Here is a 25,996-nt window from a genome sequence, read left to right as displayed (position 1 = left end):
TATAACTAACTATAAAACCTAAAATTTTTCTATTATCATTTAGTTAAAAATTTTGACAAAAATTTCATAGCATTAGGTCTTTTGCAAAAGTCTAAATCTAGTTATCAAGAAAGACTAATGTTTGAATGAAACTTTAACGCTAAATATTCTGTTTACATTGTTTAGTTTTAGGTACACACTTTAATAACTCTTTATGCTTTCGTCAATCAAATAGTTGAATTAAGTTATATTATTTTGATGATTAAGTCTATCAAATTTTAGAAAATTATGACCTCAATAGACTTTTATAATGTATTTTTAGTGTACTTAATTAGTATTTTATGTTTTAATTAAATAATAATAGATATAAAATTGTTAAGGTAACATCATTAACAAAAAAAAAACGACTTCTCATTGTTGAGAACTAAGAAGGTTAGTATCAACTTTATATATTATAAATAGATAGATTAGCCAATTTGAATTGATCGAGTGATTAACCCGCTCTACTAGTTAAACAAGTGCCGAAGATTCGGCTGCCTCCTTATATTTGTAGTAATTTGTTGGCCAATAATAAACTTTTATAAAACTCTAATTCGCCGTGGATTAGTTTACTGGGTTGAAAAATATAGTGCGAAATAAAAAAATATATATTTAATTATTTATATCATGAACTTAGACATGTCTTATTTTATTATTTAATAACATTGATAGTTACAGGTTGTGTACACAGTTGAGTCAATTCACTAGCTGCAAGTGTCCAATTTTCTTTGAACATGACTCAAAATCACCCTCTAACACTTAAATAGCAAAATACTGGAATTCAGTTATATAAGACCATATGATTATTGGTACTAACTGCAATATTTACACGCTAGTACTTTTAACCAAACTACCCCAACTGCCATATAATGTTTGCCACTAAGAGGAACCGATAATGCCATTCTTGTATATATTTTCTTTCCATTGAATTTTTACATGAATATAGTACAAAGCATCACAATTTATGCAGGTATGTAATTTTCTTTTGGCCACAAACCCACCTTAATTTTCTTATAACACCTTTTGGCTTGATCCTAGATGAAGATCATTTCATTCATAAAAATATGAGTCCGGGTTTCACCTGCCATTAAGGCTAAACCTAGCAAACTGCAAAGTTCCAGAATGGTCATCAATCGCCCGGGTTTCGGCCGGGGGGTTATTTCCTTCTGGAACAGGGACAGCCTCATCTAAGGCATTAGAAGACGCAGGAGCGGCCGGAGGCAGAACAGCCGAGGCTGAGGCTGAGGCTGAGGCTGAGGCTGGGACAGCCGGAGTCTCATCCTCTGCCTTTCCTTCTTGTGTGAAGGCCTCTTGAAGCTGCAAAGCATACTCTAAATTCCAAAGCACATCTCCCATTGAAGGCCTATCAACACCATGATCCGCCAAGCACTTCTCGGCCGCCTCGGCGTACTTCTTCAACGATTCGGGGTTAATGGTGCCGACAAGATTAGGATCAATGATCTTATCAAGCAATCCCTTTCTCTTCCATTGCATAGCCCAATCAGCCAAGTTGACTTGTTCGCGGGGTAACTGAGGATTAATAGCAGGCCTTGCACATAAGGCCTCAAGAAGCACCACTCCAAATGAATAGACATCGGATTTTTCTGTCAATTGTTGTCTCCTGAAGTATTCAGGATCCAAATACCCAAAACTACCCTTAACCGCCGTACTGACATGACCCTGCCCCATAGGTGCATCCTTTGATAAACCAAAATCAGAAACCTTGGCCGTGAAATTCTCGTCAAGCAATATGTTAGTTGTCTTAACATCGCGATGGATGATACCTTGTGCCGTGCCGGTGTGAAGATAATGAAGACCGCGAGCAGCTCCGATACAGATTTCCAATCTTTGCTTCCAAGAAAGCGGTGGTCCGACCATGTTCTTGCCATAAAGATGGTCCCTGAAGTGTCCATTAGGCATGTACTCATAAACCAAAATCATTTCATCGTTTTCGTCGCAGTATCCAATAAGAGACACCAAATGCCTGTGCCTAAGCTTAGACAACATTTGAATCTCGGTCTGGAATTCGTTAATCCCCTGTTCCGATTGCGGATTTCCTCTCTTCACCGCAACTTGAGTCGCATCATCAATGACGCCGGAATACACATTGCCGAATCCACCAACACCGATAATGTTTGCTTTATCGAAGTTATTAGTTGCTTCTTGCAGCTCCGCCAAAGAGAAGAACCGGCCTAAACCCATAGTGGCAGAGAAATTGCTCTTTCCTGACGCATTCTTGCTCATAAAGGTACTGTCTCCGGCGTGCACCGGAAGCAACCACGACGAAAAACTGTTTCGTTTCTGCCAATCTTGAGGCCTCTTGTGCCACTTGATCACCATGGCGCCAAGTCCAACAAACGCTCCAAACATCATCGCGAATCCAACCCCGGCCACTGCGCCGCGGTAAGAGCCACCACCGCCATTGCTCCCATCAAGGCCGAATTGGCCATCCAAACTGTCCAAAGAGTTACTTATCTTCAAGATCTCTATCCCATTCACGATAGCGTTCCCGCTTCCTCCTCGCGCCAGCGACGCTCCCACCTGAATCTTTAGTCCTTCCTGAGACATCAACGTCGCATTCACAACAAAATCTCTGTAATAAGGAGTCGCCAAGGCTTGCGTAATGCTGGACAAATCAAGCGTCGGAATCGCGGTTTTCTCGTTGATGTAGACGTTGAAGTAAAGCTCGTTCAAACCTTTGCTTACAATGTCGCAGAAATGCAACCTTACAAGGTAGCTAAAAGAAGTATCCACATCAAACTTCCAAGTTATATTGAAATTCGGCTGATCCACTGCAGAGTCGTTAGTCATCTCCGTCGCCGAGGCGTAAACCGTCGGCGGAGCAATAAGAGGAGAGATATTTGGATTATTCGTAGGGTACTTGATAATGTTTGTAGGTACAACGACACTCATGGCTGCGTTCTTCACCGTTATATAAGGCTCGTCGTTCTCCCAATTCCGTCCTAAAGTGTCGTTTGTCGCGGTTACAAGAGGTCCGCCGTTGTTGATCCTGTAAACCGGCTGGAAAGCGTGGTTAGTCAGGCCGGAGTAATCGCCGACCGGGAAAAGGTTCGAGCCGGAGTCGAATAGAAGGTTGTCCGGGACGGATACGATTTCTATGGCATTGATAAATGCAGCTGAGTTCTTCAACGGAGTAAAAGAGAGCGTGAAGATGGGTTCGTTTGCATTAATGAGGTACTCCTTGAGAATTGGCTTGTCATTGTTGTTAACATTGAAGCTATGGAGAAGAACGTATTTATAGGCGTTGACGGAGAAAGTGGCTTTTTGGAGATCAAAGATATTGTTCTTGATTGGGTAGAAATAAAGGCGAACCCAATGGTAACCCGGTTGGATTAAATGGAAGGAGTACTTGGCTTCTTGCATGAAGATTCTTGCACTCGAGTACAATGGATTTGGGAGATCAGGGTTATTATTGCCATTTTCTATTGATACCTTGTTTTGATCATTGGCTTGCAAGTAAGTGTTGGCTTGTGGGTCTGATTTGAATGTTCTTCCGTCTGGGAGGGTGGTTCCGGTTTCCGAGCCACAATCGATCAGGTAGTTGTCTCGGGGGACGAACGCGGCCGAGGTCGTCCGCGGCGTTATGGTGGAGGCTAAGGCCAAGAGAATGGTAACCACCAGAGGGATAGCCATCAAATGGCATGCACAAGCTAAGGATGATAGAAATTTATCTTGGCACTAATGATGCTTTTTAATTTTTTTGTTTTTGTTTTTTTTTTTCTTGTTGTTTCTTTTCCTACCTTCCTATAACACTCCCCTGGAAATTTAGAATTAGAGAAAGGTAAGAAAAAAAAAGAAAAAAAAAAGAGAAAGGGTGGTTTGATCCCTATTCCCTACAAGGTGGTTTTCCTAAAATCTAAAAAGTTCGTTCATTCTTTTTGGAAGAGGGTGAAGAAAATAAAGGAAGAGAAGATAACAAAGTTGACACAAAACTTTGCAGTTTCTATAATTAGGCAAACAATTATTGTGCTTTATTAGGGAATTCTGGTGTGTGACATGCTTTTCTCTTCGTTTATTTATCTTTATCTGCTATCTTTATCCTTTATTTAGCATTAGCAAAGAGAATTTATAACAAGCTTAGTTGAAAATAATTGATTTTGAACAAGTCAAAAGATGCCTTTTAATTTGTTCTGTATCCTTGAATTGATCACCTTAAACAAACATTTAGTTTCTGTTAGTTTGAGTATCATCCCAGTAATTCTTTAACAACAATAATTAAAAGCCTTTTATCTGTTGGTGGGTTACAACTTACAAGTAAATCAACATTATGTTAAATTAAAGCATCATTGTGACATTATTCCGTTTCATACACGAGCCACATAATTTCTGGTCTATATTTATTTAGCTGTTGTGTAACGTGAGGGATGTCACGGCCTTGGACGCACTTCAACGCTACCGTGCCGGCACTCGAACTTACTCAACCTCTTAAGTTAAGACCAAGTCAGCCTAACCCTCAATATTTAGCAAGAAAGCTAAGAATACAAGAGAATACAAGAGAAATAAAGCTTTGGTGGAAGAACACTTTATTGCTCAAGTGTGGTTACAAATGATTCACACACACCCAAACTCTAACTCTCACCCCTATTTATAGATATCCACCTCCTCAATGGATGGTTAGGATTAAATCTAATTAACGGTTTAGATTAATCATCCAGAACCTTCTTTACAAATATCTATCCTACCACAACTCTCTAAATGTTTTTAGATTATTCCATACCACTCTTTATACTTCTATATACATTTACACTCTTCTAGAATACTCTATGACCTTCCAGAGTCTTCTAGAACCTTCTAGGGTATTCCGGGACCTTCTAGGACATTCTAGAACGTTTCGGAACCATCTAGAGTATTCTCAAACACTCCAGAAAACTATACAAACACTGTTAAATCTAACCTTCTAAAATTTAATGCGCAGACGTTCTCGTCACGTTCTGTTCATGATAGCGCTCTAGGTGTTCTTGGAATTACCACAGATCTCAGCGAGTTTCCCAGCTAGCTTCGGTTATCGGGAGCCCTTTCCACTTGATCAAGTATTGGATACTTGGTGGCACCCCTCTTCGTCGCACGATGCGATTAGCTAAGATCTCTTCGATTTCTTTATCAAATGATCTAATTACCACAGGCGGAGCGCGACTTGAGTCACCTCTACTCGGTTCGTCTTGGTCTCCATGATATGGTTTAAGCATACTCACATGGAAGACCGGGTGGATCTCCATAGAGGGAGGGAGTTGTACTTTGTAAGCAACCTCCCCAACACGTCCAATGATCTCAAATGGCCCTTCGTATTTGCGGATTAAGCCCTTATGAACCTTGCGAAAGGCTTTGAATTGTTGTGGAAGAAGTTTGATCATTACCTTGTCTCCCACTTGATAGCTTGCATGCCTCCTCTTCTTATCTGCCCATTTCTTCATCCTCTTGGCAGCTTTGTCGAGGTAATAACGAGTGACATCTGCTTGTTCTTCCCATGACTTAATCATATGATAAGCTTCAGGGCTCTTCCCTGAGTAAGAGGAAGAAAGAGAGTGAGGTGTAAGCGGCTGTTGTCCAGTCACAATCTCGAATGGGCTCTTCCCTGTAGACTCACTCCTTTGCAGATTGTATGAGAATTGAGCAATGTCTAGGAGTTTTGTCCAATCCTTCTGATTAGCGCTTACAAAATGCCTCATGTAACACTCAAGTAAGGCATTCACTCTCTCAGTCTGCCCATCGATTTGAGGATGGAAGCTTGTTGAGAAATGAAGCTCCGACCCAAGGAGTTTGAACAGCTCTGTCCATAGTCGTCCTGTGAAGCGTGGATTTCGATCACTAATGATACTCTTAGGCAATCCCCAGTACTTCACCACATTCTTAAAGAATAGTCGTGCTGCTTCCTCTGCAGTGCAGTCAGTAGGGGTAGGTATAAAGGTAGCATACTTCGAAAATCGATCCACTACCACGAGAATAGATCCAAACCCCTCGAACTTTGGTAAGGCAGAGATGAAATCTAGAGAGACACTTTCCCACGGTCGCTCTGATGGAGGCAGAGGTTTCAACAACCCGCTTGGTGTCTTGTTTTCAATCTTATCTTGTTGGCACACAAGACAAGTCTTCACATAGCTCTCCACTTCATCTCTCATTTGAGGCCAATAATAAGAAGATTCAATGAGTGCCAAGGTCCTTCGCTGACCTTGGTGACCAGCCCACTTGGTGTCGTGGCATTCCCTCACTAATTTTCTTCTTAGATTTTCCCATTTAGGGACGTATAGTCTTCTCCCTTTAGTGTAGAGAAGGTCGTTTTCTAACCAAAATCTTTTGGTCTTACATTCTCTAGCCAACTCCACCAACTTCTTGGCTAATGGATCGTGATGCAACCCTTCCTTGATGATATGCATAATATCTCCTTCAACCATAGAAATGGCCACTAACTCAGCCTTGCGACTCAGCGCATCTGCTACCACATTAGTCTTGCCTGACTTGTATTCGAATTCGAAATCAAACTCAGCCAAGAAGTCTTGCCATCTAGCTTGTTTGGGGCTTAACTTCTTTTGAGTTTGGAAGTAGCTTGTAGCCACATTGTCTGTCTTGACGATGAAGTGTGAACCAAGCAAGTAGTGACACCAAGTTCTCAGACAATGCACTACCGCAGTCATCTCCTTCTCTTAGACGGTGCAAAGCATTGCTATAGACAACAATGTCATCCAAGTAGACCACTACAAACCGATCAAGGTAAGGTAAAAAAATCTCGTTCATCAAGGTACAGAAGGTCGCAGGAGCATTGGTCAAGCCAAAAGGCATCACCAACCACTCATACGATCCATACCTCATGACACACGTGGTCTTAGGTTCATCACCATCGGTAATTCTCACTTGATGATATCCTGACCTCAAATCTAGCTTTGAGAACCACTTAGCTCTACCAAGTTGATCAAACAAATCGGCTATCAAAGGAATGGGGTATTTGTTCTTGATGGTTACCTTGTTAAGTGCTCGATAGTCGATGCATAGTCTCAATGAACCATCATGCTTCTTTTGAAACAAGACTGGTGCGCCATAAGGTGCCTTCGATGGACGGATGAACCCAGCATCTAGCAAATCCTTGAGTTGCTTCTTCAACTCATCCAGTTCTGGCAGTGCCATCCTATAAGATGTTGAGGCGGGCGACTTTGCTCCTAACTCCAATTCAATCTTGTGGTCCATCTTCCTCCTAGGTGGTAGTTGTTTTGGCAACTCGGGAGGCATCACATCCTTATTTTCTTCAAGGACTTCCTTGATTTTGGGAGGAACGTCTTCTCTTTCGGATGTTGACTCCTCTTGTAATAGAGCCAAATATGTAGTCTCTCCCTTCTTGAACCCTTTCTTGAGTTGCATGGCAGACAGTATCGGTGGTCCGCCAACTTTAGAGATAGTAGGGACCATGCATGGAGACCCTTTCTCCATGACGCATACTACGTCGTAGTATGGCATAGGTATTATATTTGCTTTTCTTTGAAAATCGAGTCCGATGACTATTTTAAAATCGTCCATGGGTGCTACTGAGAAATCCACAAGGCCCTTCCAAGAATCAAGAGTCATCTCAACCCCTTTTGCTACTCCCTTAAGGGGTTCACCCTTGGTATTCACGGGTTTGAACCAGCCATTCTTTTCGGTGATCCTCAACCCAAGCCTCTTTGCTTCATCAGGCGTGATGAAGTTGTGTGTAGCACCAGTGTCGATCATAGCCATGACGGGTTTTTCATTGATAAAGGCTTTGACATACATCAAGCCTTTCTTTTCTGTAGTGCTTGCCTCTTTGCCCTTCACAGCATTCATGTGTTGGATAGATCCAACACACTCAGTTACTTGAGTTTGAGCTTCTCGTTCCTCGGCGATAGATGCCAAAGTCCCTAACTTGGAACAATCCTTCATTTGGTGTGGTCCCTTGCACACGAAGCATCCTCCTTTGGGCACGAAAGCCTTCTTCTTTTCTTCATACTCTTTCTTTGAAGAGTATTTTCCTTCCTTCTTGGTTGAGAAACTCCTCCCCTTGTCTCCCCCACCTTTAGCAGAACTAGGCTTGGAGGATGATTTGGATTTAGAGTCTCCCCTATGATACTCAGTGAGTGATTCGGCCACCACAATGGCCTCGTCGACATCCTTAACATTCCTTCTTTGTAGTTCTTGCTTTGCCCAAGGTTGAAGTCCATCAATGAAGAAGAACAATGCATCCTCTGATGCTAAGTTGGGGATTTGAAGCGTGAGAGTAGTGAACTCCTTTACGTAGTCGCTAATCGTACTCTTGTACTTCAACTCCCTCAACTTCTTCCTTGCTTCATAAACCAAATTCTCAGGGAAGAATTGTCTTTTCAACTCCCTTTTGAAATCTTCCCATGTGGCTATGTTGCAAGTACCATTTTCCATATCTACGCACTTTCTCCTCTACCACAAAGTAGCATTATCAGAAAGGTAGAGAGCTGCAGTGCATACCTTTATTGCTTCTTCGACCACCCCTTGGCCTTCGAAGTACCTTTCCATTTGCCATAGGAAGTTCTCCACCTCGCGAGTGTCCCTTACGCCCTTGAACTCCTTTGGCTTGGGGAGATCAATCTTTGTCGTCTCCCTTATAATGGTTGGTCGAGATTTTGCCTCCTCGAACCAAACTCGAACTTCCTCAAATAGCTTTAAGGAATTCTCAATCTTCTCTTCGATTTGGAGCATGCTTTCTTTGAAAGCATCTAGTTCTCCTAACACGTGAGCTTCGAGGGTCTCCTTATCATGTTCTATCCTTTGGAAACGCTCATCCATAGAGGATAGAACATTCTCCAACACAGAAACCCTTTCTTCTAAAAAGTTAGAGTCCTTACCTCTAGGCTCACTTGAAGAACGGACCTTCTTGCCTCCCCATTGAGAAGGAATAGTATTCCTTCCCCTTTGAGACTCAACATGCTCCATGGTGATACTAGAAGCCATACCCACAAGCGACTTGTGCTCCCTCTCGAACCTTGCTCGGATACCAAATTGTCACGGCCTTGGACACCCTCCAACGCTACCGTGCCGGCACTCGGACTTACTCAACCTCTTGAGCTAAGACCAAGTCAGCCTAACCCTCAATACTTAGCAAGAAAGCTAAGAATACAAGAGAACACAAGAGAAAGGAAGCTTTGGTGGAAGAACACTTTATTGCTCAAGTGTGGTTACAAATGATTCACACACACCCAAACTCTAACTCTCACCCCTATTTATAGCCATACACCTCCTCAATGGATGGTTAGGATTAAATCTAATCAACGGTCCAGATTAATCATTCAGAACCTTCTTTACAAATATCTATCCTACCATAACTCTCTAAATGTTTCTAGATTATTCCATACCACTCTTTATACTTCTATATACATCTACACTCTTCTAGAATACTCTATGACCTTCCAGAGTCTTCTAGAACCTTCTAGGGTATTCCGGGACCTTCTAGGACATTCTAGAACGTTCCGGAACCATCTAGAGTATTCTCAAATACTCCAAAAAACTATACAAACACTGTTAAATCTAACCTTCTAAAATTTACCGTGACAGGGAGCCCAAAACCTAACAGGGAGAGGAGTGGAAGAGTAAGAGAGTATGTACGTAGAATATAAAAAAAAATTCAATTGTAATAAATTATATCATTATTCATTGGGTAAACATTAAAAATGGATGATAGTTACCTTATATAATAAAACATCTATAATTATATATATAACAACTATAATTATATATTTATTACATCTAAAATTACATAATTATTCTAACAATAATATTTTATGTTGAGTTCAAAAAATATATAACAAATTGATGATGACAAACATATTGAATTTAGATTGATAACACAAGTGGGTTTGATGATGTTGTTTAAGTGTGTAGGCTTAAAATTATTGTTTTTGCAACCCAAACTTATGAAACCCAATAATCCAAAGCAGCTGAATAGAAACTGAATCACTAACTCAGCCCATTATCTTCCAAGCAAAAGGAAAGTAACCCTAAACTTCAAATAAATTTACTTCGGATAAAAATAAGAAGAGAAATAGAGCTTCACTTTTCTGTTCAAATACTAAAGTAGAAAAAAGGAAAAGCTAATCAAGAAAGTTAATGTCAAATCAAGCTAAGCAGAGTTCAGAGAAGTTAAAAATAATTTATTTTCTTTAAGAGACAAGTCAATTACTTCACATTTTCTCCTACTCTTTGCACCACCATTTCGGGTAAAATAAAAAAAGTGGTGGTAAATTTTTTTTGACGTGAATTCTTGGAGGTAAAGCACAAATTTAAGGGTTTGGATTTTGCTAAGCTCTTTGAAAAAGATAAATCATGTTGCTACTGTGTCTGCTAAGGGGCTTTGCCCTGATTACAAATTTCTAATTTTTGGGGTTGATTGAAAAAAGAGAAAGAAAGATTTCAGCTAGCCCAAGAATCAAGAGGTTGATTTTTTGAAGTAAACTCTAGCCGTGGCTCAAGCAATGTACAAAAAGGAAATTGGTTTTCATTTTGAACTAAGGAGAGAGAACCCGAATGAGAGAGAAGAGAAAAACCTCACAACAGAGTTTAAAGTCTTAGAAGTATTGCACCTACACTAAAAGGAGCACTCCGCCAAGATGAAGGACAATGTCTTGAGTTTAGAAGTTGGGTTCAGCACATAAAGTAAAGGCTATGAATTATCATCTCCTTCTTGATTTACTGTTTGTATTTCTGTTTCAATGTTATATCTTTCTTTGTATTTATTCAGAGGTAAAAGATAAGAAAGAAAGGCATTGAGAAAAAGCCAATGAGAGAAAAGGTTGAAAAAAAAATATTTGGAGAGAAAAGCCAAGAGTGATTTCAGATTTCTTTTGGTTATATTTCTATTTTGTGTCATGTACTTGAGAGGTATCCCTTACTAAGTTGGGTAAGCACTTAGTATGTTGAGTCTAGGTAGTTACATAGCCAAGTCAAGTTTATATTGAAGATTGCGTGTCCCATATAGGATTATGTTGAGTTCTAGAGAATTGGTATATGTAATGCTTGAAAAGATAGTGAAAATTCCACCAACATTGTAGTGGAGACTGGATGTAGGTTACATAGCACTAAGCAACTGAACTAGGATACATGGTTGTGTCATCTTCTTCTTCTCTATTTTGATTATGTTTTTCACAATTTATGAGACAAGACGAAATTGTCTCCTGTATAACCAAATACGTAAACCAAATAGAAGCTAAGTTAAAAGTTTTAGTTTGAGGCTTTATTAATCAAGTTTTTAAAGAAGGACATAGATTCAACCCCCCTTCTCTAGGCCATTAAGAACCTTCAATTGGTACCAACAACTAGGTCTAAAGAATCAAACTTCATAGCTTAGAGGAAAGGTCCAATGGCGAGCAACATGGGTGCAAATACTGTGGCCTATACTCTAATAGAGGGTCAGTCAAACAACAAGCCTCCCTTCTTCAATGGAAAAAACTATGCTTAATGGAAAGAAAGGATGCAGATATTTATTCAATCAATTGATTACAATATATGGAAGATAGTTATGAATAGTCCTAAAATTCATACGAAGACAAGTGTTGATGGAGTGATGACTCCAAAGGAAGAAGCCGAATAGAGTGATGATGACAAAAAGAAGCTAAGGTGGAGCTAACTGCAAAAGCTATAAACTTGATGCATTGTGCTATCAACTTCGAATAGTACTGAAAGGTGTCTAGATGCAAGACTGCAAAAAAAATCTAGGAGAAATTCCAAGTCACACACGAAGACACCAAATAAGTCAAAGAAACAAGGATTGATATGCTGCAAAAAAAATATGAAATATTTACCATGAAAGATGGAGAAAGCATTGATGAGATGTTTAAGAGATTCTCAATCATCATAAACAGCCTAGATGCTATTGACATGACCCACACTAAACAAACTTTGGTGAGAAAGGTCCTTAGAAGCCTTACAAAAGAGTGAAAAACTAAAGCTACTGTCCTAGCCGAACGCAATAATCTGAGTCCATTAACTTATGATAAGTTAAGAGAGAAACTTCTAGCATATAAAAACACACACCAGCCAAGACACTAAGAAAAAAGAAGTGGCTCTAAAATCAAAAGTTGAGTATTTGGAGAGTCAAGTGACAGTTTTTAGGATAACAAATTTTTTTTTTTGCTAGGAGACTAAGGAGGCTGATAGGAACAAAGGCAGAAACAAGGGCTCAAGATCAAAGGAGTACAAGAAGGATTTGAGCAAAGTAATCTGTCACAATTGCAAGGAGGTAGGACACTTCAAGTTCAACTGTCCAAAGCTCAAAAAAAAGGACAAGGCAAAGAAAGACAAAAAGAAAGTGCTCATGACTTCTTGGGAGGATCTAGAGAATGATTAGGATGAGAAAGATAACTCCAACTATGAAGCTCAAGTTTGTTTAATGGCTGGTGAAGATCAACTAGAAAAGATAAATTACTATGACGTATCTCTTGAAGATTTATATGTTATTGTTGATGATCTCACTAACCATTTTAAAAAATTGCTGAATAAATATAAAAAATGCAAATTTGAAAATGAAGTTTTGAAAGTTGAAATAAATTTTTGAAAGAAAAAATGGAGACCGAATGTGCTATTAATCTTGTTGAAGAAAATAGATTTTTGAAATCTAAAACTGAAAAGTTCAAAGGAAAGCACATTGTTGATCCTTCTCAAGAACTTGTTGCTGAAAATGAAAGATTGGATGAAATGATTAAAATATTAAATAATGATTTAGCCAAATTTGCATGTAGTTCAAGCAACTTAGACAAATTACTTGCTAATTGAAGACCATTATTTGAAAAATCATATTTGGGTTATGTAACAAAAAATGAAGTAGTTTTTGAAAAACCATTCCTAAACTTATGGCATCATCTTCAAAAACAAAATTCTCGTCTGATAAATCTAATCTTGGATATTTCTCTAACAATGATTCTGTCTTTGAAAAGCCATATTTTAATAAAAATGCTTCTTCATCAAAAACCGAACCTGCTTCAAACAATTTCTGATTTGGATTACTTTATTAGCAATGAGGTTGCCTTTAAAAAATCGTACTTTGACAAAAAGGTCTTATATTAAAAAAACCCATTTACTTCAAAAAATTCTAGTTTAGGCTATATTGAAAAAAAAGGTATCAATGCTAAAAATAGATTTGTCAAAGAAAATGCACCCTTTTCAAAAATAAAAAATTCAAATCTTTTAATTATTATTAGCATCATAACTTCAATCGTTTTTAACAACATGCACAAAAAAATTACTGCTTTAATTGCAATAAACCTGGCCACTCTCTTCTCAATGCTTTACTGACAAAAGGAGAATGGGAGACAAAATATACAAGGTTATTTGTGATTTCAATGTACTTTGGTAACTAAGGTGGATTAAGTTCAAAGGATCCAAATTAGTTTAGATACCTAAGGTTACTTAAGAATGTGTGCAGATTTGCCTAGCATCCAAAAGGAAGAAAGACATGTGGTACTTGGATAGCGGATGCTCTAGGCATATGACGAAAAAGTTAACATTCTTTATCAAACCCAACAAGTATGATGGATGATTTGTGTCTTTTGGTGATGGTACAATTATTGCAATTGAAAAAATAGGTAAAGATCTCTCTACTTTCATTGATGATGTTTTTTGGTTGATGGTTTGAAGCACAATCTTTTGAATGTTAGCCAATTATGTGATTTGGGTTACTTAGTAATTTTCAAAAGATTAGAATGCCTTGTTGTGAGTGAAAAGACTGATGAAGTGTTATTTGTTGCAAACCGTTGTGATAATGTGTATGGCCTCACTACTTAATGAACTTAAGAATCAAAATGTAGCTTATTTTCATTCTAAAGAATATGAAAATAGCTATGGCACAAAAGATTGGACCATATAACCTGTTTCAAATAAACAAACTTGTTAAAAAGGATTTAGTGAAAGGTCTTTCTAAGATTAAGTTTGACAAAAATATCATATGTGATGCTTGTCAAATGAAAAAACAAACAAATAATTCTTTTAAATTAAAGGAAGATATTTCTACTAAAAGGCCACTTGAAGTGTTACATATTGATCTCTTTGGTCTAACTAGAACTCAAAGTTTGGGTGGTAATCATTATGGTTTGGTGATTGCGGATAATTATACAAGATTTGGTTAGGTTTTATTTCTTATACATAAAAATAATGCATTTTCAGTCTTTAAGGTTTTTAGCAAAAGAATTCAAAATGAAAAGGATTTAAAGATAGTTTCTATTAGAAGTGATCATGGTAAAGAGTTTGAAAATCAATTTCTTTAAATTTTTTTGTGATGAACTTGGAATTTCACATAATTTTTCTTACCAAAAACACCACAATAAAATGGTGTTGTGAAAAGAAGGAATATAAGTATTCAAGAAATGGTTAGAGCCATGTTATATGAAAGTGAAGTTCCTAAGTTCCTTTGGGCTGAAGCCGTGAACACGACTTGCTATATTTTGAATATAACCAACCATAAGAAAATTTTTGAAGAAAATCCTTTATGAGCTTTGGAAAGGAAACAACAAAATTTAGATTACTTTCATATCTTTGGATGCAAATATTTTGTTTTAAACACCAAAAGAAATTTAGAAAAGTTTAATCTAAAAATATATGAATATATATTTGTAGGTTACTCCGCAACTAGCAAAGCATATAGAGTTTACCATCAAGATGCTAGAATAATTGAGGAGTCCATACATATTATATTTTTTATTCTAACCTTGTTCAAAGTGTTTTGGAAGAGTGTGATGTAGGAAATCAAGTGGAGAGCAACAAAAATGAAGCCCAAAATCAAGAAAAAGATAATTGTGAGCAACCTGAGCCTGATTTAGCTGCAACAGGCAATTCTGCAGGAGACAATTTTATTTTATCTCCTGTATACTACAATAAAAATACCCATTCAGGTACACTTGAAAAGTGTAGCCAAAAGTAAAAAAAAAAATGATGCCCTTTAATTCATTCACACTCATTAGTTTTATAGTTACCCTTTAATTTTAACGAAATTTCTGCACAATTATTATTTTCTCTTGATACGTAATTAAATAATAATACATAACAATTCTTTTTATAAGGAATGGCCGTTTAATTGTAACAATAATGAGAAGCTACATAAGAATTTATACAGCTATTTTTATCCATATGTAATGTAATTGACTCAAAACTCGGCTAATAAAACTCCTATTTCCAGTGTGCTTTATCAAATAACAGTATTATACATTCTAGGACCAAGTTTTTCCTTTTTTCCATTTGCTGTTATTTTATTGACACATTTTAATTGGCTATTATCAATAAAATTCAAAGCATCTATGAAAAAAAACCAAAAAAAGCATTTGAAAAGCATCAGAGAGGAATATAGCTTGAAGCTAGAAATTGAAAGCAACCACTATGTTCAAGGAATGCATATGAACCAAGACATAAATCAAAATATTTTAGTGTGAAACCTGTTCTTTTCACTAATTTTTCAAGATGCTAAACTAATTAAAAACCTAAAATTCGAAACCAAAACCTCCAAACATTCACAGAACCAATTGAAAATTGATACATACCTTCTCTATCTTAATTAGCCGTTGCAGTTTATCATCACTATCAAAACCATACCCACTTTCGAACTGAAAAATGAGAGCGAGTTAGAGAATGATCGAGAAAGGGAGGATACAGAACAGAGAAGGTTTACCTGGTGACAGAGGATACGACGATGGTGATGAGCGGCGACGGTGAAGAAGAGATGAGCGGCGACGCAACGGCTTGGCGACAGAGCACGACGGCAGCGAGACATCCCTTCGAGCTCCTCGGCGGCAGCACAGCAGCCCGACGGTGGCAGAACGGCGATGGCAACAAGCCCTAGCAATGGCGATGGAGCTTCAGTAGCGACGAAGCACCCCCTTCTTCTCTCCTCCATCGCGTTTTCTCTTTTCCTCGAGCTCTCTCTCTCACTGATGCTCAACAACGACAGCGGCGGAGTCGTCCTTTCCTTCCTTCCCTCACTTCTCTTCTTCTTCCCGTTCTCCCCCTTTTGGATTTCTTCCATCTTTCATGTGTGTGTGGAGTGAGGATGAGGGTGTATGTCACGTGAGTGAGGGTGACTGGGTGAGGGCAAATTTTTGCTGTGTTTATTTGAGGGTGTGTTGTGTGCGAAAAGGTTGGCAAAAGTGAGGGTTATGCGCAAAGGTGAGAATGGCGAAAGGGTGTGCTTCTGGAGGGAAGAGGGTTTGCTGTGCGCGAAGTGGCTTGTGGGTGTGTTCTTCTGGAGGAAATTGAAAGGGAAACAAAAAATTTACCAAGTGTTAGGAATTTGCCATACATACATTAGGCATCACTTTTAAAGCGCAACCAAAACATAATAAATAAGTTACTTTTTAAAAGCGTTCTCTTTGATACGAAAAGTGAACCCATAGATATCAACCTACGACTACGCTTTATAAGTGATTTCTATAATACCTAAGGCTACACTTTTTAAATGATGCCACAATTGTGTATCTTTTTCTCTTATAAAAAGGCAACACGGAGAAAAGCGTAGCCTATTCATAGAATAGGCTACGCTTTTCAAATGTAGCTTAAAAAAAGTGTGGCTGAATGGATATTTTTCTTGTAGTGGTAGTTGGTGAAATCCCTGGAATTACCAATTCCATTGATCCCAGCTAACCTGAATCTATTCCTAAATACTCAAGACTCCATGAATGAAGATTTTTAAAGAACTATCCACAAGAATTCGTTATTGGGGATGTTTCTCAAGGTGTTACAAATCGAGATTATCCTCTAAAAAGGCTAACGAAAAAAATTGGCTTTTCTATCACAAATTGAGCCTCAAAATATCAAAGAAGCACTTGATGACCCTTCTTGGGTAAAGGCTATGGAGAAAGAACTTCAACAATTTGAGAAGAATCAAGTGTGGACACTTGTTTCTAATTCTATCGAAAGGAAAGTGACGGGCACTAAATGAATTTTTAGGAATAAATTGGGTGAAGATGGAGGCATTACTAGAAATAAAGCAAGATTAGTGGTGCAAGGATATGATCAAGAAGAAGGGATATAGTTTGATGAATCCTTTGCTCTTGTGGCACGAATAGAAGCTATAAGGCTTTTCCTAGCATATGCTGCCCATTGTGGCTTTAAATTATTTCAAACGGATATAAAATGTGCTTTCTTGAATGATGTGATTGATAGAGAAGTGTACGTGGCACAACCCCTTGGTTTTGAAAATAAAGAGTATCCAAATCATGTTTTTTAAATTTTTAAAAGCTCTTTATGGATTAAGGCAAGACCCAAAAGTTTTTTATGAAAGACTTAGTTCTTTTTTTTTTTTTGAAAAATAATTTTTAAAAAGGTACTACAAATACTACTCTATTCATTAAGAATTCTAATGATTCTTTTATCCTAGTTCAAATTTATGTTGATGACATAACATTTGGATCAGTAAATGAACCACTTTGTACTAATTTTGGTAAACTCCTGACAAGTGAATTCGACAAGAGTATGATGGGTGAACTTAATTTTTTTCTTAGTCTTCAAATTAAACAAACTCAAAACAGAACTTTTATTCACCAAGAGAAGTAGAAGTTTGGTATGAAAAATTCTAAACCCATGAGAACACCCATGCACCCTAACTCAAAGTTAGAAAAAAATAAAACTGAGAAAGATGTTAATGAGGCTAGGTATAGAGGCATGATAGGCTCCCTTATGTACTTAACATTCTCTAGACCTGACATTGTATAAAGTGTTAAAATTTGTTCAAGATTCCAATCACAACCAAAAGAGTCACATCTTTCTATAGTTAAAAAGATCATTAGATATGTTCATGATACATCCAACTTTGATTTATGGTATCCTAGGTCTGATGAATTTTCTGTAGTTAATTATTGTGATGTAGATTTTATTGGAGAAAGATTTGATAGAAGGAGTACTTTTGGCATTTGCTATTTTCTGGGCAAATCCTTGAATGTATGGTCAATCAAGAAGCAATCTACATTGGCCTTTTCTACTGCTAAATTCGAATACATTGCTGCTTCTTCTTGTTGTTCACAATTCATGTGGTTAAAAACTCAGCTGATTGATTATAAATTAAATGCTGATAACATTCTCTTGTTGTGTGATAACATCAGTGCCATAAATATTTCTAAAAATTTAGTTTTGCACTCAAGAACAAAACATATTGAAGTGAGATTTCACTCAATAAGAGAACATGTTCAAAAGGGTAATATTAACATTCAATTTATTAAATCAAAGGAACAATTACCTGATATATTTACCAAATCACTAACTGAGGACAAATTTTGCAAATTAAGTACTAGTTTAGAAATTCTTAGTTATGATTCTTTGTTCTAACTTTGCTGACGTGCTGTTTAAGAATTTTTGCCTCTCAAATTGGAATGAAATAATTCTAGACAAGTAAAGAGCCATCATCCTAGAACATGGTATTTGGTATTTGGTTCCAAGTTCAGATTCATGTGGGTCAACCATTCTTTTCATATTTCATGTGGTCCTTTGTGTTTCCTTAAACATAACCACTATTAGGCCAAATAAGAGTGTGTTTATGTGATAGTGAACTTCATTGGTTTTGTCATATATTAAAAAAAATTTAATTCTTTTTCTTTGTCTTTTATAAAAGTTGTTTTACATTTTTTTTAAATGAAAAACTTTTCAACTTTAGGTCATGTCTTTTCAAAGTTGTCATAGGTTTTGCACATACATGTTTTCAAGAAACCATTAACTTGTCCTAGTTACCAAACCAAACTCCTTCATATTCACTTGCATGAACCTTCAGTTTTTCCACTACCATCCTTTGTTTTGAAAACTGCAAAATCATTGTGTCATAATAATAAGAAAGAAAACTGCTACACGAAGAGGCACCCTCACTCAATAGCTTCCCAAAATCCCTAAAAAGTCTCGAGCCCCTTTTCACTCTCACGATCCCACATTCACTCCATCACCCTCACATTCTCATTCCCTTCCTCGCACTGAACCCATGTCTCACACAAAGATGACCCCAAGGTAACCATCTTCATCTTAGGCAGTGGCTCTATCCAGCGCACCATCTCGCCTTAGTACTTCGAAGGGGAAGTGTCTAGCCACTGAAGAAGCTCCTCCTAAACCTTCAAGGCTGAAATCAATGTCTGTTCTTCAATGCTCTCAGAGACGTAATCCATAAATCCCTCTTCATTCAGTAAAGGAACCCCAAAATGTTGACCCATTTGTTCATAAATCTCACTTCTTGAATTCACACTCTCATTACAACCCTCTTCATTTTTTTTGGCTATGAACTATAAGTTTTTCAGAGGAGTTGTTGCTCATCGTCCTTTGTACCCTACCTTTTTGGCTAATTTACCTACTTTGAAAAAGAATGGCTTTATTTTTATGGAAAATCTGAGTTTTTTTATTGGAAGCATCTTTTCAAAATTAAAAATCCTGTGTATCCTGATCTTGTTCGTGAGTTTTATGCAAATATGACATATCATGAGGAAAACATTCATTCTTATGTAAAAGGGCGTGAGTTGAACCTGAACAGTGAAACCATAAGTGATGTCCTAGGTTATACAGATGTGCGTGTATGTGCTTATACCTCCGGTAAATGGGATAAAGGTTTGGGTATCTCATATCAAGATGTTTTGACTTATGTTTGTGAAAATATTTCTCTAATTGATGGTCTCACTCCAAATCATAAGGCTCTAGGTCCTCTTCGTGCTCAACTTCACCGCATTGTGAATCATATCATCTTATCCCAAAGCGGTTCTTATAAAAAAGTTTTATTTTATGACACATTGGTCCTGTATGATATCATTACAAAAACTGATATTTCATTTGCTTATTTATTGATGAGACATATGCATGATTACATAAGGAGTGACAAAAATGTGTCTCTTTCTTATGGCATATTTTTAACTTGTATTTTTGAATCATTTGGTGTTGATCTAACCAATGAGATTTATGAAAAATAGAAACTCTTACCTGAAAGGGGGGTGGTGCTATGAAACAGCAAAAGAAAGGACCTACAAAAACTGAAAAAGTTGTCATTGATGATGATGAAAATGAACTTGATGACATTCCTTCTCATTCAACTTCTGGAACTTCTAACTCCACTGGTCACAAATCATTCCTTTATGGAGTTGTTAAAGATGTCTTGAAAGAGTTTGTAAATTTGTCCAATCATTTTATTTCCACAAGTCAACAAGAAATGAAGCTTGCAGTCAGGAATGAAAATGCCTTGAGAAAATCAAGAGATAGAGTGGCTGTTCTCCTAAAATATATGGACAATATATATGATAATGACACCATGGCCATGGATCAAGAAGAATCACTAGACTTTGAAGAGGATGGCTCAGATGCCTAGGAAAGTCTCTTGATGAAGATTTCTGTTTTATTGCTCTTTGTTTCATGAAACTATTTAGGTTCAGACACTGTTTTTTTTATGACTATATAACTTAAAGACTGTTTTATGTGCACTTATTTTAGTTCAGTTTAAGTAGATTTTAAGGACTAACACCTTTTATGTAGGCCTAAACTTGAAACTGTTTCCTCCCTTGATAACAAAAGGGGAGTAGTACATGACATAGGATAGATGATGTGTGGTCTGAATTTGTGTTACTTTAATTCTGAACTTATGCTTGTTATACACTTGTGTTATTTTAGTTGGTGTTAATGATTTGGTGGTTGATTTTAACATTTTATGTGTTGTCTAATTGAGTTTGTGATAAGAAAATGCATGATATGATGAATCATTTTGGTTGTGCTGCTGATTTATTACTTGAGATGTTGACAATGTTGCCATACACGATAATTCTATTCAACATTTGCTTGTCATATATAGTTGTGTTCTCTGTGTGTATATAAACAGAAAATGGTATATGAGTACACATTAAAGGGGAGCAACCCTTATGAAAAAAAGGGGGAACACATCAAAACTACATGGTATCATCAAAGGAAAGTTTCTGAAACTTGTCTATGTTAATTTCTTTGATCATCTCAAATATTATGTTTGTCATCAAGGGGGAAGATTGTTGAATTCAGAAAATATATAACAAATTGATGATGACAAAAATATTAAATTTGGGTTGATAACCTAAGTGGGTTTGATGATGTTGTTTAAGTGTGCAGGCCCAAAATTGTTTTTGTTGTAGCCCAAACCTATGAAACCCAATTATCCGAAGCAGTTGAATGGAAATTGAATCACTAAGCCAGTCCATTATCTTTCAAGCAAAAGGAAAACAACCCTAAGCTTCATCAAGTTCACTTCGAGTAAAGATCAGAAGAGAAAGAGAGCTTCACTTTTCTGTTCAAACACTAAAGTAGAAGAAAGAGAAATGTAATTAAGGCAGCTAATGTCAAATCAAGCTAAGCAAAAGCAAGCTAAGCAGGGTTTAGAGAAGTTAAAGGTAATTTATTTCCTTTACCATGCAAGTCAATTGCTTCACATTTTACCCTACTCTCTGCACCACCATTTCGGGAAAAATGAAAAAAGTGGTGGCAAAGTTTCTCTACTGTGAATCAATGGTTAAAAGTGTTTCTTGGAGGCAAAGCACAAATCTAAGGATTTAAATTTTGCTTAGATCTTTGAAAAAGATAAATCATGTTGCTGCTGTGTCTGCTTTGGGACTTTGCCCTAATTACAAATCCCTAATTTTTGGAGTTGATTGAAAAAAGAGAAGGAAAGATTTCAGCTAGCCTAAGAATCAAAAAGTTGACTTTCTGAAGGATACCCTAGCCATGGCTCAAGCAAGGTATAAAAAGGAAATTGGTTTTCATTTTGAACTAAGGAGAGAGAACCCGAATGAGAGAAGAGAGAAACCTCACAAACAGAGTTTGAAGTCTTAGAATTATTGCATCTACACTAAAGGGAGCACTCTACCAAGATGAAGGACAATATTTTGAGTTCAGAAGTTGGGTTCAGCACATAGAGTCAAGGCTATGAATCATCATCTCCTTCATGGTTTACTGTTTGTATTTCTATTTTAATGTTATATCTTTCTTTGTATTCATTCAGAGGTAAAAGTAAGAAAGATAGGCATTGAGAGAAAGCCATTGAGAGAAAAGACTGAGGAGAATACTTAGAGAGAAAAGTCAAGAGTAATTTCAGATTTTTTTTAATTGTATTTCTATTTTGTGTCATGTACCTGAGAGGTATCCCTTGCTAAGTTGGGTAAGCACTTAGTGTGTTGAGTCTAGGTAGTTACATAGCCAAGTCAAGTTTATGTTGAAACTTGTGTGTCCTAGATAGGATTATATTGAGTCCTGTATGTAATACTTGGAAAGATAATGAAAATTCTACCAACATTGTGGTGGAGAGTGGATGTAGGTTGCATTGCACTAGGCAACTGAACCAAGATACATGACTGTGTCATCTTCTTCTTCTCTGCTTTGATTCAGTTTTCCACGATTTATGAAACAAAATAAAATTGTCTCTTGCATAACCAAATACGCAGACCAAATAGAAGCTAAGTTAAAAGTTTTGGTTTGAGGCTTTATTAATTAATTTTTTAAAGAAGGTCATAGATTCAACCCCCCTTCTCTAGGCCATCAAAAACCTTCACTTACAACCAAGTTGATTATCCAATCAAGTCCAATCAAGTTGGTATAACCTAATTCACCTCTACGTGCTACTTTCTCTAACTAACTTTTGACTAAACTCGCGATTATATATAACTGTCTTTTCTCTGCGGATTTCTTCTTTTTTTTTTCAAATTTTCTCTGTGGATTTTGTTCACTTCGTTCTATATGTTCACTTTGTTCTCTACGCTCTATTCGTTATCTTCGTTCTTTGCATTATGTTCGTTCTCTACATACTGTTCAATCACAATCAATACTCTTTGATCTGATTTGAAGATTTGGATTAAATTTTGTTGAAATCAAGTAGTGAAATCAAATTTTAACAGGTATTTCCTTTTTCAAGACAACGAATGATGCAAGTTCAGGCTGCTAGTTAAGCCAGGCAAATTGAATTATTATTTTAAATCGAATCAAGAGGATGAGGTTCGGTTCGAACCTAGTTAATGTAGTTCGTTAGTAGTTGATATTTTTGTAGTTGAATAATTTTATTTTTGTTTGTAAAAATTGCTGTTCATGGTTGAAGGTTTGAATTTAAATGTAATGTAGGAGCTCTAGATTATTATTTCGATGAATCTATTTTATTTCTAGTTTTGGTGCATTTAGAAAGATAATTTGGTTTAATCTAAGTACCTTGAATAATGTTTCGTCTTCTCTTTTTGGATTTCTTGGTGAAGATTTCGAACATAGTTTCGAGATTTTCTTGAGATTTCACAAAGATTTTGAAAAGATTTTGAGAGATTTTTAGCATTATTTGAAATTCGTTCATTTTAGTTTTGATCAAGAAAGACGAAGCGTTTTTTATATTAATGTTCACGATAGTGAACAGTTGCACAAGTGTGTGTTTTACACACTCTGTATTATGAAGTTGGTTTTTATTGAATTTAAGCCAATTTAGTTGAACTTAAATACCAAAAAAATTTGTATATATAGCATAATTATCATTCTACAATAGTTAATAATAAAGACTAAATACATCAATTTTAAACTGATTTTTTATTCTCTCTTCAAAACATTTACTTGTATATATTTATGGTGCTCGTATACATTTACTTTTGAGTAGAATTATACTTGGGTTTCTAACTATTTCTCTTTGGAAAAGTATAGGGTACCAATATATTATCTGCCAATTTATTGTCAATAATAAGTAATTATCATATTTTAAATATATGTATAAAGAGACACATCTAAAAAATACACATTTATAAAGACACTTCTGTTAAACACAGCTAGGGATGGAAAAAGGTCAAGCGGCCTGCCAGGGACCTGCAGTCTGGCCTGTATTTGGCCTGGCCTGGCCTGACCTGTTATAAAATAGGCACAGGCTCAGGCTGTTATAAAGGCCTTATTATGTTAATAGGCCAGGCCCAGGCTCATTAATTAGCCTGGCCTGGGCCTGCAGGCCTGTTTGGACCTTTTATTTATTTTTGTAAAAAAAAAATTAGCAGACTTTTTAACAGGTTTCAGGCCAGGCCAGGCTGAATAACAGGTCAGGCTTAGTACTTTGAAAAAAGCTTATAACAGGCTGCAGGCCAGGCTCATGCCAATCAACTACATGATAGATCAGGCTTGTTAAGAGCAAAGCCTGGCCTGTTTCTACCCCTAGACACAGCTATAAAAAAGACATTTTTATTAGACACATTCACAAAAACACTTCTATTAAATACAATCATAAATAAGAGTTGATAGAAATTGACAGACATACTGTTGGTTGGTGACATTACGGAATTGTTTCTCTTTGCCTATTTGTCCTCTAACAAACAAATGACACAATTCAACGTATAACGTTAATGTTTTGTGTGTTGTCAAAATAGTATATTACATTCTATCACCATCATATGATGATAATTTTCCATTTTGTTATTTATATTAACAATTACAGAAAAATCTTGAGGACTCCACGCCAGCTGACGCCATAAATCGTTCATAATAACTGAAAATTACTAAAAAAATTAGTTAAATAAAGGCACTGAAAAATCATTCAAAAAGCTTGGGGATCCTAATTCTTTATCCAAAGCAAGAAATGAAGTACTAATCAAATTTGTTGCTCAATCCATACTAACTTACATAATGGGCTGCTTTAGAATGAGCTTATGCAATCATAGAGAGAATGATGAATAACTTTTACTAGGGGAGTAAAAAATGAGATTTAGGTAGTATATACTAAGTATTTAATTCAAACCNNNTGTGTGATTTGGATTAGATTGAATTTATAATTTTATAAATTAAAAAAAATTATATACATAACAAATCCCTAACATCAAATTTTAAATAACCAACAATGTCATAACGATTTTTAAAATTAAGCTCACATACAACAGTCACTAGATCTAGAATTAGTGATATTCTTACAGCAATCTTCATCATCATGTAGTAATGTCTATATATATCTCTTATATGTTACAAAATTATTATGTTTCATCAAGCTAAGTCTTTGATATAGTTATATATTAACTGTGTATCTATATTATATTAATATTATACAATATATATCATGTAATATATATATTACAAGAAGACAAACAGTGGTGGCTTATTTTATGATACACAACTCACTATATATGATATGGCTTCAAATATTAATTTAACTTAATTAATTAATTGGGTATGAGCTTAAAAGGGGGCTTAGAAAATGTTGGTGAGGGATCATATCTTCCATAATCTCTTGTGTTAGCCCTAAGAAGCCTCTCGTGGATGATGCTTACTTCTTCTTCTTCATTCACGGATGTTCCCTGCCAATTTAAGTAAACATTTGCAACTCAGTGAAAATAAACTACTCCAAAACTATAAATAATAATAATAATGAGATGCTTCAAAAATTGAGAAAATTAAATTACTTTTGAAAGTTGCCATAATAAGTTTAGTCTTGAACTTTTCTTCTTCCCTTTTCTTTTATAATTATTAATTAATTGATTAGTATCAAACTCCTTAAAACTTATTTGAAGTTTACATTAATTTAGTCCTGAAAATTAATGTAAGACTAAGATATAAAGTTAGTCCGAATAACCTCTTTAGGATACAAATAGGGAAACTTTTTATGAAAAAAATATATTTTAAGTTTTTAATGACAATAAGTGTACGTACGCATTAATTTGGCAAATTTGATTGTAAATTATCACTTCTTATATATTGTCGCATAATAATCTTAATTGTATACATATTTAAAAGTATACAAACCATACCTATAAGCAAATAACGTACAAGAGAGGATCGGATAATTTATTCTCTAATTTCAAAATGCTACCAAAGCAATAATTGCCCATTAGTTTTTATTTTTCAATAAATATTTTCCCTATTCTTAATAATGAGTTCTCTAATGATGAGGGAATAGAATAATTTAAGAAAATGTTTACTTGGATTAAAAAAATAATTAGCGAAATGTATTGGAATTATGTGATTTACAAATTTCATTTTTTTTTTATCGATTATTACTCCCTTTTAACTACTTGATCCATTTATCTCTCTCATTTATTTATTA

At 36.1% G+C, this 25,996-nt stretch overlaps 3 protein-coding genes across 3 annotated transcripts in view; all 3 read right to left on the bottom strand.

The window, feature by feature from the left end:
* LOC107611533 (probable receptor-like protein kinase At4g39110) lies at nt 907-3,924 on the bottom strand. The gene has a single exon (XM_016313448.2). The coding sequence runs from the start codon at nt 3,670-3,672 to the stop codon at nt 1,096-1,098; it is 2,577 nt and encodes an 858-aa protein (XP_016168934.1). The 5' UTR covers nt 3,673-3,924; the 3' UTR covers nt 907-1,095.
* LOC107611535 lies at nt 15,501-16,025 on the bottom strand. Its single transcript, XM_021108334.1, has 2 exons — nt 15,659-16,025; nt 15,501-15,593 (listed from the first exon to the last, which is right to left on the bottom strand). Exons 1-2 carry the CDS (start codon nt 16,010-16,012, stop codon nt 15,501-15,503), a joined length of 447 nt encoding a protein of 148 aa, XP_020963993.1. The 5' UTR covers nt 16,013-16,025.
* LOC107612155 (protein CASPARIAN STRIP INTEGRITY FACTOR 1) overlaps nt 24,882-25,996 on the bottom strand; it is a 5,203-nt gene continuing 4,088 nt past the window's right edge. The window contains exon 3 of the mRNA XM_016313975.2: nt 24,882-25,250. Within this exon, the coding sequence (XP_016169461.1) occupies nt 25,116-25,250 (135 nt within the window). The 3' untranslated portion in view covers nt 24,882-25,115. The remainder of the gene's footprint in view (nt 25,251-25,996) is intronic.

The sequence above is a fragment of the Arachis ipaensis genome, chromosome B08, assembly GCF_000816755.2.
Source record: "Arachis ipaensis cultivar K30076 chromosome B08, Araip1.1, whole genome shotgun sequence".
NCBI lineage: Eukaryota > Viridiplantae > Streptophyta > Magnoliopsida > Fabales > Fabaceae > Arachis > Arachis ipaensis.
The sequence above is the reverse complement of the archived record's forward strand: the minus strand, read 5'-3'. Positions and strand labels throughout refer to the sequence as shown.